At 36.1% G+C, this 18,757-nt stretch overlaps 1 protein-coding gene across 1 annotated transcript in view; it reads left to right on the top strand.

The window, feature by feature from the left end:
- The first annotated feature begins 1,662 nt into the window (after window positions 1-1,662).
- Window positions 1,663-18,757, top strand: part of ptpn22 (protein tyrosine phosphatase non-receptor type 22) — a 28,082-nt gene continuing 10,987 nt past the window's right edge. Inside the window, exons 1-17 of the mRNA XM_020917965.2 lie at window positions 1,663-2,000; window positions 5,199-5,307; window positions 6,334-6,410; window positions 6,497-6,592; window positions 8,509-8,547; window positions 8,659-8,730; window positions 10,100-10,159; window positions 10,757-10,899; window positions 13,095-13,161; window positions 13,225-13,302; window positions 14,110-14,196; window positions 15,777-15,959; window positions 16,802-17,126; window positions 17,629-17,715; window positions 17,795-17,863; window positions 18,175-18,261; window positions 18,363-18,493. Of these exons, the coding sequence (XP_020773624.1) occupies window positions 1,899-2,000; window positions 5,199-5,307; window positions 6,334-6,410; window positions 6,497-6,592; window positions 8,509-8,547; window positions 8,659-8,730; window positions 10,100-10,159; window positions 10,757-10,899; window positions 13,095-13,161; window positions 13,225-13,302; window positions 14,110-14,196; window positions 15,777-15,959; window positions 16,802-17,126; window positions 17,629-17,715; window positions 17,795-17,863; window positions 18,175-18,261; window positions 18,363-18,493 (1,812 nt within the window). The 5' untranslated portion in view covers window positions 1,663-1,898. The remainder of the gene's footprint in view (window positions 2,001-5,198; window positions 5,308-6,333; window positions 6,411-6,496; window positions 6,593-8,508; window positions 8,548-8,658; window positions 8,731-10,099; window positions 10,160-10,756; window positions 10,900-13,094; window positions 13,162-13,224; window positions 13,303-14,109; window positions 14,197-15,776; window positions 15,960-16,801; window positions 17,127-17,628; window positions 17,716-17,794; window positions 17,864-18,174; window positions 18,262-18,362; window positions 18,494-18,757) is intronic.

The raw sequence follows: 18,757 nt of genomic DNA, 5'->3' as shown, positions 1-18,757 counted from the left end.
TGTGCTGCTTTTCTTCCTCTAAACGCAGTAACAGGGAGGGCATCTGGTATAAAGTCCTCCTAATGCCACATCACCCTGTAGAAGCACGATAACTGTTTCAATAGGAAGTTCATTTTTAAAATTTTTAAAATAATTTTAGTTGGTTTACTTACTTTGTTCATCTGTGCTCTGTGTTTTGTTGGTTCTCAAACATCTTCCTTTTTTCTGAAACATCAACTATAACATTCATGAACTTCCCCACAGCTCCAGCAGAGCTCTGGACGTCACTCTTTGTTTGTAGACGACTCTGGAACAAACACATTCAAATCTTAGTACAACTGTCACACTCTTGTAGATGGACAGTCAAAGACAATTTGTTTCAAGGAGTCCTTACATTAACTCTAATTTCAAATAAAACACCACAAACATGTTTTAACAATGACATCATTCTAGGCCGGAGAAGCACATAATAAAATCATAATAATCCTCCTGCTCCACACTGTGTGTAATCTGCTCCTGTAACTGTCCTGTGTCCTGTTACATTTGAATTTTCCCTCCAAAGGTTTTGGGGAGGAGAATTCCAGAGGGAGGAGCCTCACCAGAAATTATAATAAAGTCATGTTTCCTCAACCTGATTAAAACATGCAGGTCTCACATCGGCCACAATCAAGCGACCTTTGTAAGATTTAAACATGCTTGACAGAGAAACGTAAAAAAGTGATGTTATTGTTGTCAAATTTGTTTTTGCAATTTGAGCAACCCCTCTCGGACCGTTTTTTCAGTGTAACTTCATAATGAAAAGCACTTGGTGCCACAGGACCAAGTTACAGTTCAGACCTGTGGAGAGGCAAGCCTGTTCACAGTAAAAATATAATGCAATGTTTTTCACTGTATTTTTGAGCAATAAAAAAATACCTGTAAATGAATAAGTGCAAGATAGAGCAGTCTATTGCCATACTGCAAAACAAAGCAACAACACTTCAATGGAGACCAAACTGGAAACCAAACAGACAAGCAGGTGACTAACACTTAACCTGAAAAGTTTAATAGTGCACCATCAGATAAAACATGAAACACAGAAGCTGCTCTCCAGACATATATTAAAGGGCCCATATTTATTTTCCAATCTATGTTATAATGTTGTTTCCTCATCACAAACACACCTGGAGTTGTGTTTTGTTTCTGTCACACATGTTTAAAACATAAACCCCACAGTTTTGAGTTCTTCTCGCAAACAGAAAACACTCTGTTCCACCTTGGGTGTCATGAAGGAATACAGGATGTGCTGCACTGTGTTTTTAAACTCCATACACCATCACTAGAATCATCTGGATGATCTAAATCCTTTAATTGCTAATCTCTGAAGAGCATTTTGAGCTTTGCAGATGTAAACAGACTAATAATAAAGAGTTACTCAAACACGTGTGCATGAAACATAACACAGCTCCAGGTATGTTTTTGAGGAGATAACAAGATTCTAACATGACTTAATGCTCACAGGAGTCAACTTTGCGCAATATAGGATCTTTAACTTGCTTAGATATTGCATAATATTATGAAATCCCGCCCAGTCTTTTGAAGGGTGTTTCCCCAGTTCCTTGTGACAGTGCAGAGTGCCTTTAGGACCCAGAGACACTTGTGGGGGGGCGTGGCATTATTTTTTATCTGACCACAAAACCTGTTAGCTTACTATTACTTCCTCTCAAACAGTCAGTGCATTCTTTCACACCAGCGTCTTGGTGTCATTGTAGCTACAGCAAGAAGATCTATGCAACAGCTACTGAAATATCAATCGAATATACTTCATTTTGTATGTTTTTCTTTGATTTCCTGGATTTTAACCAATGATCAAGCTTGGGTATTTGATTGACATGCGTGTTAAAAGTACTACATGACAACTTGACAGCAGTAGGCTAGCCATGGTGGAGCAAGCTTGGGTATTGAGGAGTTTACTGGAGGAGTTGCAGACAGAGGAGGATGAGGACCAGGAAGCACCCAATGGGATCTTTGCACAATTTACTGTAAGTATTTTTTAAAATGCAAATGTATTTCGAAAAGTTACAAAAATAAGTCTTATAGGTCAAAGCGTGTGTGAACTGGCTGAATGGGGAAGTGGCAGTGCTGCAGTCTTGACATGTCTGTTCTTCCTCTTTGCATTAAATAGCAGCAAATGAAGGGGTCTATAGTAACAGTGAGATAACTTATAGCTGTGCTCCTATAGTGTGTTTGCATACTAAGGATGTAGGCTGAAGAGATGTTGTAGTTTTCATGTCAAATAATATAAAAAGAGACACTACAAAAATGTCAACTTAAGAATCAAAACAATCTTAACGATCAAAACTGTGTCTCAGTAAGCTTTTCATTTGTCCATGAGTTTCTATAGAGTTTATTTAGTCTAATTAAGTGTCATTAAAGGGCCCATATTAGGCTGTTTTCTGATCTCTGTTATAATTTTCCTCATCAAAAACAGACCTGGAGTTGTGGGGTTTTTTTCATTCACATATGTTTAACACACAAACATTGCATATTTATGCCGAGTTCTTCTCTCACTGGGATGATTTCAGCCCTGAATTGCCAATGTCTACTAAACAAAAAGTAAAAGGTAGCTGAAAAGTACCACTACATAACATCACAGTGGAACAGAGTATTTTGAGCTTTGGAGATGTAGACAGAAAAATAACAAAGCATATGTGAAAGAAATACGCAACTCCAGGTATGTTTTTGATGAGGAAAGAACATTATAACAGAGATCAGAAAACAGTACTTTAATTACACTTAATTAGACTAAACAAACTCTATAGAAACTCATGGACAAATGAAAAGTTTATTGAGACACAGTTTTGACCAGTGATTCTTAAGTTGGCATTTTTGTAGTGTCCCTTTTTATATTATTTAACATGAAAAATACAACATCACTTCAGCCTACATCTTCAGTATGCAAAGCATAACAACATTATAACATGGCTTAAAGCTCACAAGTCAATTTTGCATAATATAGGACCTTTAAGTATACAAAATCTAAGTCCACATCATTATAATCTCCAGCTTGTCACTATAACAATAATGAAAGATAGTGTTAAGTCATAGCTCTCCACCCATATGAAGGCAACAACAGTGGAATCCATGAGTTTCACAATGATGACTAATTAGGACCATTTCAGTAGTGATTAATATAGTATTTCAAAACAAAATATTATATATTTTCAATGGGAAAAAGTTCTCAAACTGTTGTCTATAACAGAAATCAGAATTCATATCTGGAAGATCTGAAATAGTATGACTTATTAATCTGACTATAATTGCAAGACCATGTTAAAATATGGAAACGATGTGACCATGTGATGAGAACAAATTTGAAATATAGGCCCAGTGAACTCAAATTAAAATAATCACTTGAGTCATTTTAATAGTGACTAAAAAAGTGACTGCAGTGTTGTTAACGTTAGATGACATTATCTGTGGTGTGTGATGTTGTCATGGTGACAAGAGACCTTCAAGACTTCTCGATATGACACTCTCCCTCCATCTTGACCACTCCGGAGGAAGGGGTCTGTTGCATCACTTCCTGTTTGAACAAAACACGCTCTGTGGTGTGAAGGCAACAGTTTCGTCGTCTAATTTATCCGAGTCTCTGAACAAACGACCAGTGTCTGAAATACAGCTGTAAATGCAAATACGTTATGTTCAGTTCATTGCTGGGTAATGGAAATCCTCTGTCTTCTCTGATGGTGAATGAGTCAGGGAGGCTTTCCAGTCACACAGAACAACTGAATCATAGAAAAGCAATGTTAGATTTTTTTGGTTCCATAAACATAATTTGAGTTGACAAGTGAAGTTGGTAATCATTCACTCTCCAACTAGCGAGTGCATTGCTCAACTTTTTTGGTGAAGGATCCGTCATCTGCTTGTCTCCCTGGAGTCGTCACTGTTTTGCTTGGAATGTTCCATGGTATGACATCTATATATCATTTACGCATTACGAGTGTTTCTATTGTTCAAATTCTTTATGTGAATAGGGTTGCCTCTCCACAGATCTGGCCTGTAATGTAGCCTATTGTTGTCTCCCTTGAGATAGATACGTTCAGTCTCTATCGTGGAACATTCTAGACAAAGTGATAACATCTACATGAAGACAAGCAGGAGATGGACCCTCCACCAGAAAAGTTGCACAATGTACCTTTAGTAGATACAAATAAATCGAGTACAGCCTCTTTAAGTGGACAGTATGAGTATTAAATAAAAATGTATTAAAATGAGATCGCTGTGTGCTGTCTGCATCAACTTAATATGTAGGAAATAAAGGGTGGTGTGCTGTTGGCATGCTGGTTGTTAGAATTACTACAATGACAAAACGCCACTCTGGCCTCTGAAAGCTGTGAAAAGAGCTTACAAGCACATTGCAATGAATAATTATAATGCTTGCAATGTGTTAAGAAAGTTAAAAACTGATCAGAACGAGTTTGCTTTTTTCACGTTTTTAAGAATGTGATGATGTGTCAGACCCAGAAACATTAAAGGCTGGGTCAAACTCTGAGTTTTTATTACCCTATGGGCCAGGAATCAATAAGGAATACCATAAGATTAAAAGAGAACAGTCAATCTAAAAATAAAGTGTTGAATTTATGTGTATTAAAGTAGTCACAATAGAATGGAGACATGAATTTGGACAGTCCTCCCAATTTTTTTAATTTTTAGTGCCAAATCAAATCATATAAATCTCCAGCAGAGGCCGATATTTTGTTGCTGCCTAAATGTGCATGAAAACTAAAGCTTAATGTAAACACTTAAGTCTAAAGAAGGTACTGTAAAAATGTCACTACACTGGTCTCTACACAGTCGCTAGTAAAACAAGTTTGTGGATGAGTTGGTATTGAATTTTGGGGAAAAAAATGACCAAAATCGGTACTACATATCGGCCTAAAAATAATCAGCATAGAGGTCATGGGTTCGTCTGTATTCTAAACAATCGATATCGCCATCCACCGTGAAAAAACACATAGGCCAATCTCTACACCGCATATTTCGTTTAAGTAAAACATTTGACCCTCCATACCACCACACATAGCTTACTCAGCGGCAACAACTTATGCCAAACACAATAATACCAAAACAGGAAAAGTCAGCTTAATCAGATCTACTCTTGCTGACAAATCATAAGGGTTGGGTGCCCAGCGTGTGAAATTATGGTTTATATGTGAAAACTGACCTGTGTCTTCCAGAGGCTGAGAAACCAGTCCATGAAGTACCGCAGTGAGAGGACCTTCACCACTAAGTCAGCAGAGAAGTCGGACAACATCAAGAAAAACAGATACAAAGATATTATACCCTGTAAGACACATATACACATCTGTATATTGTCAATAATGATCATAAACCTAACATAAAAGTGTGGGTTCTAGGGCTGCACAATTTGAGGAAAATATATATTTGTTCACAAACCTGAACAAACTGTTCAGTTTTGTCATAACAATATGTTTCAATAATGCTCAGTAAGCACTATATTTCTGTATTCCAATTCACTGTACTGATAGTTTGGAGCTGATGTCATCTGCAGTCCCTGAGGATCTGATGCTAACTATAAGCACCACTCCATCTGAGGCTTTGTTGGATTTTCATCTGAGCTTAATTTAACACAATCTGACCAGGAAGAGCTGGTTGAAACTAAAACAGGTTGAGCTGATTTGTCTGATGTTCAACAAGTCTCTCACTCATAACATTACAGTCACAAGAAAAAACAGTTTTTCAGTTGGTCACTCTCACCTCTCACCTAAACAGGATCATGAATGCTCGTACTGATCAAAGGCTTTGCAAATATGATGTTTAAATCCATTTTGTATTGACATTGTGAGAATTGTCTCACCATGGTAACTGCTGAACAATATACCATAGTTTAGAGATACATGTAGAACACCCCCAGTGTGCAAAGTATCAATGGAGACAAGCAGGCGGGTGGCAAGCATGTGCTTGCCTTGTTCCACAGTATGGCATTAAACTTTTTTTTGCAGTTTTGCAGGTAACAAATTACAGGTGATTTTAGTGCTATAAAAATACCTTGAACGCTCTTAATTGTGAGCCATCACTTCATTCCATAGAGCCATTCTTTCCATAGATCCATTAGATACCTGTAACTTGGCCTGTTGGCATCTTGTCTTCATTAATACTATACTATAATGCTATATAACATTCCAGACAAAGCAATAAGATTTCAGTAAAGATAAGCAATCTGCCAAAAAATATGTAGTGCACCTCTAACTAGTCAAACTGTAGATTTCATGGTATATATATATATGTCGTGCAGCCCTGTGTGGAACCATAATTATTACTTTTGATACTTACGTATGTCTTTGTTTGCAGTTGACCACAGCAGAGTGAAGCTAACTTTCACCACATCCAAAAATGACACTGACTACATCAATGCTAATTTCATCAAGGTTAGCTGAGGTTACTAGCATGCTAACAACATAATATTAAACTGCAGTATTTAACCTACTTAGCCAACCTGTTTTTGTGATTGCAGGGAGTGTCAGGCTCCAGGGCGTACATAGCCACTCAGGGCCCACTGCCTCACACTGTACTCGACTTTCTCAGGATGCTGTGGGAATACAACATCAAGGTTTGTCATTATTCTACTATGTTAAACAAAATAATATCACACATTTCCCACATATATATTTTAATCATATTAGCTTTCCCTGCTATTTATTAAGTTAAATTAGAAACTGCCCTTAATGTGTGACTTCTCACCTGCTTGTTACCAAACTACAGTACAACAGTTGCACTATGCTACTTTTCTTCCTCCAGCTTGTCTCCATGGAGATGTTATTGCTTTGCCTTGAATGTTCCATAGTATGGTATTAAACATATATATTTTACATGTATTCAACTCTATGTGTTTTAGTGCATACAAATACCTTGTAAAACTTGATCTGGTAGTGCTAACTGCTATGACCAGTCTAATGTCATACTGTGGAACTTTCTAAGCAAAGCAATAGCATCTCTTTGGAGACAAGCAAGTTGCAGATCCTCCACCAGAAAAGTTGCATCATGCACATTTAATACAGACTTCTATACTCACCTTCCCTAATTAAACGTTCTACATAACACACAGTAAGTGGAACAAAAAGAAGACAGGAACTACTTAACAATGAACAATTGACTTATTTGTGTCAGATTATACTACAATGTGTCCTCGTAGCCTGTTATCACGCAATGATATTTTGGTTAATAAATAAATGTATCAAAAGTTGTCAGTGAGGTGGTAAGGTTAGCAGAACAGGTTAGTCAAAGTCCAGCTCTTCTTTCTATTGCAAGTAATTCAAGTATTAAAATGGTTGTATGCAAAATGTTTGTGCATGAGTCATGATAGTAATGTAGGAGTAGTAGTAGTTGTAGTCGACTGTTTTGTACCATGAGATGTTTAAAAGAGCCTACATTTTAGCCAAATAAAGGAAATATGTTTAGGCTGTTGAAGCTTTCTGGATGTATAAATAAACTGTCTTACTGAAAAAAATCTCAAATAGATTCTTCTTTGACATTTAATTTTAATAAAGCATCTGTTTTAGAGTCTGTAATTATTTCAATTTCCAATTTTATTGTTACAGCCCTAGTAGTAGTAGTAGTAGTAGTAGTTCTAGTAGTAGTATTGTTATTAGCTTCTTGTTTTTATGCAGGTTGTGGTGATGGTGTAGTAGTAATTATAGTAGTAATAGTATCGTAATATGTTTTTTGTTCTTGTGTAGGTTGTGTTGATGGCATAGTGGTAATTATAGTAGAAGCTGTAATTAAAGTAGTAGTAATAATATTAATAGTAGTATTATAATCTGTGTGTTGTTCTTGTGCAGGTTGTGGTGATGGCACAGTAGTAATTATAGTTAGAAAATATAGTACTAATACTACTAGTTATAGTAGAAGTTGTTCTTGAAGTTGTTTCTGTTGTTATAATTGCCCTAACATCACTATGGGTAATACTATGTTCCACTGTAAAAACGTGAAATGCTTACTTGCCCAAAACAAATGCATACATTAAAAAAATAAAATAACTATTGTAATCTGTGTGTTGTTCACATGCAAGTTATGGTGATGGCATAGTAGTTATAGTAGCAGCTATAGTACTAGTAATAATAGTATTAGTAGTGTTATAATCTGTGTGTTGTTCCCATGCAGGTTGTGGTGATGGCATAGTGGTAGTTATAGTAGTAGTAGTTGTAGTTCTAGTAGTATTATAGTCTGTGTGTTGTTCTCGTGCAGGTTGTGGTGATGGCATTGTAGTAGTTATAGCAGTTATAGTAGTGATAGTACTCATAGTAATAGCAGTAGTAGTATTATAATCTGTGTGTTGTTCTCGTGCAGGTTGTGGTGATGGCATAGTAGTAGTTATAGTAGTGATAGTACTTGTAGTAATAGTAGTAGTATTATAATCTGTGTGTTGTTCTCGTGCAGGTTGTGGTGATGGCATAGTAGTAGTTATAGTAGTGATAGTACTTGTAGTAATAGTAGTAGTATTATAATCTGTGTGTTGTTCTCGTGCAGGTTGTGGTGATGGCATGTCGAGAGTTCGAGATGGGGAAGGTAACACAGTTTATCCGTTGTACATCTGACTGTGGTTATTGACCACAGTGCTCGATATGCCGTGGGTCCATTTTGGGGGTGGTGACATGTTTTTTTTTCTCTCTGCAACAGAAAAAGTGTGAATGCTATTGGCCAAAGGAACAGGATGCACCTTATGTCTGCGAACCCTTTACCATTTACTGTGTGAGTATTTTTAGTCTAGACTTTAATACTAAGGGTAAAGCTTGATGCAGTAAACACAAGATGCAATCATACAATACCATATAACCATCTCCATATTGTTATTCATTATTATTAGTGCATAGACTTGAAAAATTGACTTGTGAGCTTTTAGTAATGTTATAATGGTGTTACCTCTTCAAAAACATATCTGGAGTTGTGTTTTGTATCATTCACACATGTTTCAGTATGGTAATCCTTTATTATTAGTCTGTCTACATCTCCAAAGCTCAAAATGCTCTGTTCCACCTTGTGATGTCATGAACTGCTAGTTTTTAAGTTAACAGCTACCTTTTACCTTTGATCAGTAGAGATTGGAAATTTCAGGGTTGAAATGATCAAAATGATTCTAGTTAAGGTATGTACAGTTTAAAAACACACACTTCCTGTATTACCACATGACATCACAAGGTGGAACTCATCTTAAATATGCAGGATTTGTGTATAATGTATGTATTATTTGTGCATTGTGTATTATGTGTGAATGAAACAAAACACAACTCTAGGTATGTTATTATCTTATTAAACATTGATCTGAAAATATCATACTAGTAATACTGGCCCTTTAAAATAATAACAATGCTCACTACTTTTTCCAAGCAGACAGTTAAGATTTGACTCTTATAGTTTTAATATCAATTAGTAAGCTAGCTGAGTGCTAACTAACAATCCTGTTTTAGCACAATGATATACTTAGGTCCATCATGTCAGTCAAGTACAAAACTATTACTATCACTAATCCTTTGCAGTTTGGAGCCTAAACTACATCATGAAGTGCCAGAATGTATTCCTTAAATTTTTTAAATTTTATTAAAATACCTGTATTCTGAATACCATTAAATGAAAGTTAAATTAGTATTCTGAATAGCTGAGTTTCAGATGACATCACAACGTTCTATAGGCCAGTATTATTTAATACAGATGGGGGGCAGCTACATTTTATGTTGTTAGTATATTACAACAAAAATCTGCATTCTGAGTTCTTGGTCTACTCTGCAGTAGAAATTAACAGGTTCAGCATTTGTGAATTTATTTCATGGCAAAGTACAATGTGTAATAGTGAAATCTGTCTCTAGCCCCATATCTGAGAGTATGACATCATCACGTACTAGAATCTGAAAACCACCATTAAGTATGTTTGGTACATGCACACTTAGTTCCCAACACTAATATAGTCCATTCCTTTTGACCTGGCGGATTTAGACATGGTTCAGTCTTATTTAAGTCTGGTTTAGTCCATAATAACCCAATGTCTGCACATTCTGGTTTAGATCTAATTCAGGCCATGATTCATCGATTATTTTCATCCCAAATAAACCTGTTTTTGTTTCAGGATTCAGAGAAAAATAAAGGAGATTATGTGACAAGGACGCTGAGAGTGAATTATCGCGATGTAAGTCCTTTTTCAGTAGTAAACAGTAAACACTGCAGCCAGATGAACTTTAGAAGGGCAAATAGAGTATATCTGAAAAGCAGTTTCTATCGAGACAGATTTTAGCAGAAGTGTGTGCTTTTTATGGCTTGTCATGTAAACTAATTATCAAGCAGGGCGTTTGTGTAAAGTGCCCTGTAATGTGGGGGTCTGGAGCTATAAGGAGCAGTGTGACTGGTCGTATCCACACTTCAAACTCCACCGCTGCTATGAGGGAAGCCATGTGTGATGTCACATAATACTTGAATTTGCACTGGCCACTAGAGGTGGCACACACTGAATTTTGGGCTATTACCAAATTACCAAAATTACCAAAAAAGGACTGTGAACAGTAGAAAGTATCAATAAAACACCATGTACACAATTTAGTAGCAAAAAAAGTTGAGCTACTGTTTAATTCCATATTAATCCTGTATTTTGGAAAGTTTAACCATTAACTTCAGCTTTACTTGTTACATACCAAAGAAAGAAAAAGTATATATGTAAGAAGTTAATTACTAGAAAATAATGAACATTAAAATCAGTTAACCCTCTTATGATAATATTCCCTGTCTCCAGTGCAGCCGGACCCTGAAGCAGCTCCATTATGTGAACTGGCCTGACCATGGTGTTCCAGACTCCATCCCTCCCATCCTGGACATGCTGCAGGAGATGCGCTCGTACCAGGATCATGACGACACACCCATCTGTATACACTGCAGGTCAGAGGTCGTGTAAAGTAGGGCTGTATGATATGAGAAAAGCATGCAATATTAAATAACTATATGTTTTATATTGCAGTGGTGATATTATTGTGATATTTTGATCTACTTTTTGGCACAGCAGGTTCAGTTAATTTAAAACAAAAAATGCAGGTACCTTTATTTACTAGACAAACTGAGTCAAAAAAAAAAAAAGTCTAATATAGGACTTGTACACTTTTGTAAAATGGAGAAGTTTGTGTTATTGCAATATATTCATCCTCTTGTGATATTGATCATTACTTCAACCAATATTGCAATATCGATATTGCAATATTGGTTAATGTAGTGTAACTTTTCTGGTGATGGGTTTGCTGCGTGGTTGTGTCACTGCAGATGTTATTGCTTTGACTTGAATATTCCACAGTATGGTTTTAAACCTCTTATTGTGCATTTACATGTGTCTATATTAAGCACATATTCAACAAAAGTCACCGCTCCAAAGATCTGACCTATCACTTTGCCTGGAGGTTCTCCCTGCTTAGTTTAGTTTAATGCTGTACTATGAAACATATATGGCAGATCCTCTACCAGAAAAGTTACATAGTGCACCTATGTAGAAAATTGTAATCATAACTGATAAAAAAAAGTTTGAAATTGTAACCATCTGGACTAATGGTAAAACATTTGTCTCCTAAACCTGATATTCCACATCACAGCAGATTTCATTTTAGACTTTGCATGGAAAGAAACCGTTATATATTTTGCTGTGTTATGTTGTGTCGTTTGGTTGATAGCAGCTGCCCTCCACTGTCCTCATAATGAGGTCTGAAGCCGCATGTGTTTGAGCAGGAAGTGTAGGCGGCGTGAGATCAGCCCTCTCACTCTGTACATGTGACCACTTTATTTCCACAAAATCATAGAGAGCTTAGAGTACAGCTTGACTCAAAAGAAAATATGTGTGACTATGTTTTTTAAAAATTGGCCTTACAAAGACACTTACTTTGCTCATTTTAACATTGAACAAAGTTTGCAAATAAAAACCTTAAAGTACTGTAGTGTGTGTATGGAAGAAGTTTCTAATCTTCAAAAGAAGTTAAAATTAGGCTGAAAACATTAGCAGCTATCTTCAAAGTTCCCTGTTGGCAGTTTCAGCTCTGCAAAGGTCTAAGTCTGGTGAAGGTGTTTTGGAAAGTTCCACAGAATTACTTCTATCTATGTGCAGTATGACCGAGGTTTCCTCTCCGTAGATCTAGCCTGCAGCTTGGTCTGGTGGTGCCGAATGCCATACTGTGGAACATTCCAAAAGCAGCAAAGTTATGGTGTTACTGTAACTTACAAAAATTACAGAAAAAATAGACCCAATACTGAATATTATATAAAAACTTTTATATAATATAAAAACACACAACAAGAAAATGTCATTTTCAGCATCAAATCGTAATACTTTCTTTTATGTTAAAGTATGGAATTATATCTGTGTAATCCCTCAGTCTCTAAGTAGGTTCTACAGTAGTCTATGGGCATATACTACAGTTTTTTCACTTTATACACTCTATGGTATCAGTTTTTTTTCCTCATATTATGAAACTTTTTACAAATTTGCCAAATCTTTTGTGCACTTTGCAAAACTGTTCACACAAGATATAAAACAACTCAAAATGATTTATAAATGTATGTAACCATCATTCAGACACCGGCCGGAGAATGCTCCCACACTTTTAGACATATTGTGTGAGGAAGTCAGAAACCTGTAGGACCTGTATCACACTGTTTCTGATGGTTTGATAGTGAGGTAAATGCTGTACTGTTACAGTGTTAAAATCTGTGTTTAAATAGTTGATCATTCTGTTTTAGGTTGTGCAAAAGTGTTTTGTAGTTTTGATCTGAGAGTTAATGCTTGCAAAATGGAGATAAGGTTGTGCTAACATGAGAGGAGTATTGGTTCCTTTAGTGGCAAGTTCTGAAAATGTGTCCCGATATTTAGACTTTAGGGTCAAAACAACAGAAAAAAAAACTATAGTCTGTGTAGTCTCATACTTGTTCTGATACAGCTCAAGATCATTTTAAAGCTATTCGGGAAAGGTTCATTTTTGTCCTATCAATTAGTATCCGATTTGATAGTTTTCACAGCCCTACCCCTAACCAGAAAAGTTATGCAGTGCATCCTTTAAGCTGAAGTATGCATCTGAAGTAATGTTAATGTGTCTGTGCAGTGCTGGCTGTGGCCGAACAGGAGTCCTCTGTGTTATTGATTACACATGGAATCTTTTAAAGAATCAGGTGAGAAGCACTTAACTTAAACAAATCATAATGTGTGATTTATTTGATCTGTTTTCTATTTAGATGATCCGCCCTGATTTTAACATTTTCGAACTGGTTCAAAACATGAGAACACAGAGGCCATCCGTGGTCCAGACCAAGGTAGGACATGGACATAAACAGGTTTTGCTTAGTCTATATGCCTGTGTTCATTTTATCAACTAAATATTTTTTTCATTTTAATGTATTTGCTTACAAAAACTCTTGTACTGAGCTCTATGGAACAATCTTTGTACATGTGAAGGTCCATGGCAATTTGCTATACTGTATAAGATTAGAATTATTAAGATTAGAATTAGGGATGCACCAGTCTAGCCTTTTCTGTTCCAATACCAATGTCTTTGTCTTTAAGTATGTGTAGATACCCAAGCGATAATCAGGGCAGACGAGAAATGTGATTTATTTCCTTTAAACACAAACAGCATAAGGTAAAACATGATCCAAATGTGTTTTGTTACTGCAGCAAATCCAAGTTTTATATGAGACATTATAGGCCAATATTGGGTAGAAAACCATCTTATTACATCAATTTATAGAACAACATGTGACATCAGCTGAACTAATATCTTGGAAGTCGAACTCTGATCCACCATAACTGTCAATATTAGCGTCGATATCCAGTACCCATATCATATTGGTGCATCCCTGATTTGTTTGTTTTTTTAAATTACACTTCGATTGACTAAATGTATTTAAGATTAATTTCAATAATAAATCAATCAGATCAAAGATTTGGATTGAACCTTAAGCGGAATGGGTCAGAATTTTCACTTCTGTATTCGGTCATTGCTGTGGTATTTCATAATCTGAAAATAGTTTTCTTGCAGTTCTCATGGTGTTTCTTCCTGTATTTTGTTACTTTGTGTTATATTGTCACCTCACATAACCAGTTCTTGTGTATAATTCTAGGAACAGTATGTGCTGGTGTACAGAACCATCAAACTCCTTTTTGAGAGATATTTGGAGTCGGAGGAGTCACTGGAGCAAGAAAGCGAGGTGAGCACCAGTCATTCTGGTCCACCAACTTAGAAGATTCTTTGTATATTTACATTTTGGTATAGTTTATTAAGGTACAACTCATTTTGGGTACAAAAAGATTTAGAACAAAAAGATTTAGAGCAAGGGGGACAGACTACACACAGCCAAGTGCCTTTCATCACAAAATTTTGAGAATACACGATAATATTGAAACCAAATCACAAAGCAGAATTCAAAACACTTCTAAATAACACACATTACTTTAAATAAAAAGCAGAACTAAAGATGTCAGCACATGGTCTGTATCTATAATTTCATAGAAGTTATTTATTCAACTTTCTACAGCTCAAATTTTATCATAGTACAGAAAAATAAAACAAAAATTGTAAATAGTACAAAGAAACATACACATGATAAATACTGACCCCCCAAAATGATTGTTCCATCTGTCATGTAAAACCATAGACTGTATAGCTAATCTTCTAGCCATTGTGTTCCAAATAAGAAGTGAGCATGGGTACGCTTCCAACTTCATTGATTCTGGCTCCAATTTGCTTTGTATTGAAAAAACATTGCCCCTCCCTCTGTAACTACAGCAGTGAGGCTTATAATTTTGATCTTAAAATATTCGTATTAACCCACTCTACAAGATCCTGGTGTTTTTATTTTGCTATTTTTTCTGTAAATTAATTCCTAATATGGATTTCAGCTCCAAACAGGCCTCAGTAAGCTGAACGCTATGGGCAATGGCCCTTAGTCCACTTCTTTATACAGTCTATGGTATTGAACAATAATTATTTTAACAGGCCAACACAATACACACACTTCTCCAGTACTTTCCGAAGTAATATAACACATGTATCAAAGTGCATTTTATTCAAATTTTTGTTAACCAAATTTTGCTAGAATTGTGTATTTAAACTTAATTAAATTTGGCATTTGAAAGAGGAAATAGAGCCATTGTATATAACAATAGACATAATGTGTGCATGACCCTGTCCTCATGCATCACTCAGCTCTTTGTGATAGATCAAATGTTTTGCAATTAGATTCAGAATGCACAGCAGTTTGACTAGATCACAAATGACTGCTTTTACAATACACGTCATGGGGGGAAAAACAAAAATGATTGGTAATATTTAACAAAAACTTAATTCATCATGAGCAAATCGTTTATTACAAATGATTCAAGCTTAAAGGGCCCATATTACGGTATTCTCTGCTCTATGTTATAATGTTTCCGCATCAAAAACATACCTGGAGTTGTGTTTGGTTTCATTCACACATGTTTAACACACAAAACCTGCTTATGTAGGCTGTATTTCTCTCACTCTGTTCCACCTTGTGATGTCATTTGGTAACACTGTATTCCACTGGAATTGCCAAACTTACTGAACAAAAAGTGGGCTTTGGAGATGCAGACAGACTAACAAGGGTTACTCAAACATGTGTGAATGAAACAAAACACAGCTCCAGGTATGCTGATGTATGTTTCTGATGAGGTAACAACATTATAACATGGCTTAAAATGCACAGTAGTCCATTTTTCTATTCTTCTGCATTAAAAGTAGTGATTTATCAAACTGACTTTTTTTAAGGTTGACGCGGAGGAGGTCCTGGCTGAGTTGGGGAGCGGCTATGATATGAACGAAGATTTGAATGATCTGGAAACACAGCTACAACATCTGCTGGAAACAGCAGCACATCCACCACCATCAGAACATGTGTATAGAAACCAGACTGAGACCAACCACCTGTGGCAGCATCATGACGATCTGCAGGTACAGCTGAACCATGTGGGAAAACTAATCTGATTTTTCTGATAAGCACTGGGTCTAAATTTGCAATTTGCGCTTTAATGGTGGCTTTCTGTTTAAAGTTTGTGTTTTAAACTTGTCCAAGAGAATTGACAATAAAAAATACAAACTATAACAAACAATTACAAGAATCACATGAATTTCAAAACACATTTGTACAGATCTAAACTACAGGGTCAGCCGTTTTAAGCAGAATAAGATTAATAAGACAGATTCTGTTGTTTGTGAAGGTAATTATGGTACTTAAAAAACAGCAGTTTTTATTTGATTACATTTAATCTTGAGGCTTTAGCTGGTAGGAATTTTACAATATTGGAAACATCCATTTATTTATTTCTGAGTGTGGGGAAGGGGATGGAGTCATAATACAACATTTACAGACTTTAAAATCATCATCATCATCTTATATTTATTTTATACGAAGCATTATAATACAAACACATGCCATTTTTGCATTTACCATCCCATACATGTACGTACATTCATCACTCATGTGTAAATTAATATTAAATCATAAACTCTAAAATGCCTATGCCGTTCTATTGCTGTAGGAAGGAGCAGATGAAGTAACTACTGCTTCTACTACTTCACTTTCCACCACTGCAACTCATTTCTTATATTTCAGTTTATTAAAACCTGACCATTTTAATATGACAGTAATATTTTTACTTAATGCTCATCTGGGCATTTCAGAGAATGCATAGCATTCCTAGAATACAATGAACTGTATTGTATTGTAAGTAAATGCCATGCCATATCCCATGATAATAAAATACTGTGATTTTGCTTTACACATTTTCTTGCAGGTGACATCTTTTTTCTCTGAGATCCCACAAAGCACATCTCCTCAAGAACTGAACCTCCTGACTGAACCAGAACCAGAGGAGAGGAAAGGAGGGTGGATAGAGGAGAGAGTGGATGAGAGGAGAGAGGAGAGGAGGGACAGTGAAACCATAGAAACCATGGCCCCTCGCCCCTCTTCCTCTACAGCGACTATGTGTCTGACTGTAGAAGATCCATATTTTGACTCTCCAACAGAAGAACCATCTCCACACCCGTGGTCCTCCTCTGGGACCCCCTCACTGAGCCTCAATGACCAGCCTGTGGAAGTCTTCACCTGCAATGACTCTGGTAAAACTGTAACTCTGTTTTGCATTATACTTTCTTCATGGCTGGATAATACAATCAAAATTATTTCTATTTGTCATTAGTTCATTCGGCCTCTAAAATAAGTCTGCACTTATATAAAATGTATAGACATTTTAACATCTGCAAAGAATACATTTTAAGTGTGGCCTTCATTCTAACTTTAGCAAAAGATTAGCAGGTTTTTCTGTTGTTATGGATGACACAGATCTAAACCAGGTCTATAACAGGACTATATCAGGTCTTGAAGAAGTTTGAACCCAAAAAGAGGACAACAATGTGGACACAATTAACTCAGCACTAAATGAAGTCAACACTAGAACTGAAGAGGAGTTCATACCCCCAGAACAAGCATTGTCTAACACAGTTTGAGAACCACTAACATAAACTTAAACCAGTTAACCAACTATTTAAAAGTCACTAACCCTTTCTTTTACATATTGCTGGATTTACTACGAAATACTGACAACATATCTTACTTGTGCAGGCACTTTAGATGTCCATTCTGATGATGAAATCCCTCCTCCTCTGCCTGAAAGAACTCCTGAGTCTTTTGAAATACCTGAAAATACAGGTATGGTAAAATAAACAGTAAATAACAGCATCACTATCTCTACTAGAGCAACAATTCCACTCAAATCCTTGCTTTTCAGAGCCATGTGTGAGATTATCTGTGGTAATTCCTCCAAATGCTGCAGCTGCTGCTGTCAGGGAACTGACAGGTGAGCCGAATGAGAAAATTTAATATTCTTACACAGGTTAAGTAGATAAGCAAATAATGATTGGTTTTAGTGATATTTTTGGTTAGATGTTTAGTCAGTGTGTTTTATATTTCTTCTTAATAAAAGCTTAAAAATATTTTAAAATGTCAGCTGACCTCTTCATATATTTAACAAAATATACCCCAACTTATTAAATTCATTCTTGTTTTTGCTATTTTGTTTAATTATAGCTCTGTCTTTGTTATTACTAAAGCAAGGCATATCTGTGTTCATTTTTCAGATACAATTTTGATGTATTTTATTGTTTACAGGTAGTAGTACAGGTAGTAGTCCTCCATCACCGGCCCCCCCACTTCCAGAGAGGACACCGGAGTCTTTTGAGTTAGCAATAGATCCATGTAAACCATCTTTTATCTGATTTTACTGGAAAGAACATTTTGTATTTTTAAGGTCTGTAAATGTTGACTCATTTTTATTTCATTATTTCTGTCTAACTTAGCTCCATCAGAGGAGAATATAGAGCCCACCCCTCCTGTAAACTTGAACCTGCTGGGTGTGTCTTCAGAGTGGTCCGGCAGCTCTGGGGCTGGTGTGGACCATAATGAGACAAAGACCTGGTCCAGGAGTAAGGTGAGAGAGATCGTTATTTAAAGGTGCACTGTGTAACTTCTAAATTGGAGGGCCTGCTATTTGCTTGTTTCCATAGAGATGTTATTAGTTTGCCTGGAAAATTCCACAGTAGGGCATTAAACATATCTCTCTTGCATTTGTTCAATTACAGGTGTTTTACAGCTCAAAAAATACCTTAAAAACATGAATTCTTAACATGTGCAGGCTTGCTTCTCCATAGATCTGACCATTAACCTGTCTCGATTGTGACAAGTTTATTTCAAT

This window comes from Boleophthalmus pectinirostris, unplaced genomic scaffold (assembly GCF_026225935.1).
Source record: "Boleophthalmus pectinirostris isolate CB_2022bp ecotype Guang Dong unplaced genomic scaffold, ASM2622593v1 HiC_scaffold_8, whole genome shotgun sequence".
Taxonomy (NCBI): domain Eukaryota; kingdom Metazoa; phylum Chordata; class Actinopteri; order Gobiiformes; family Gobiidae; genus Boleophthalmus; species Boleophthalmus pectinirostris.
The sequence above is the reverse complement of the archived record's forward strand: the minus strand, read 5'-3'. Positions and strand labels throughout refer to the sequence as shown.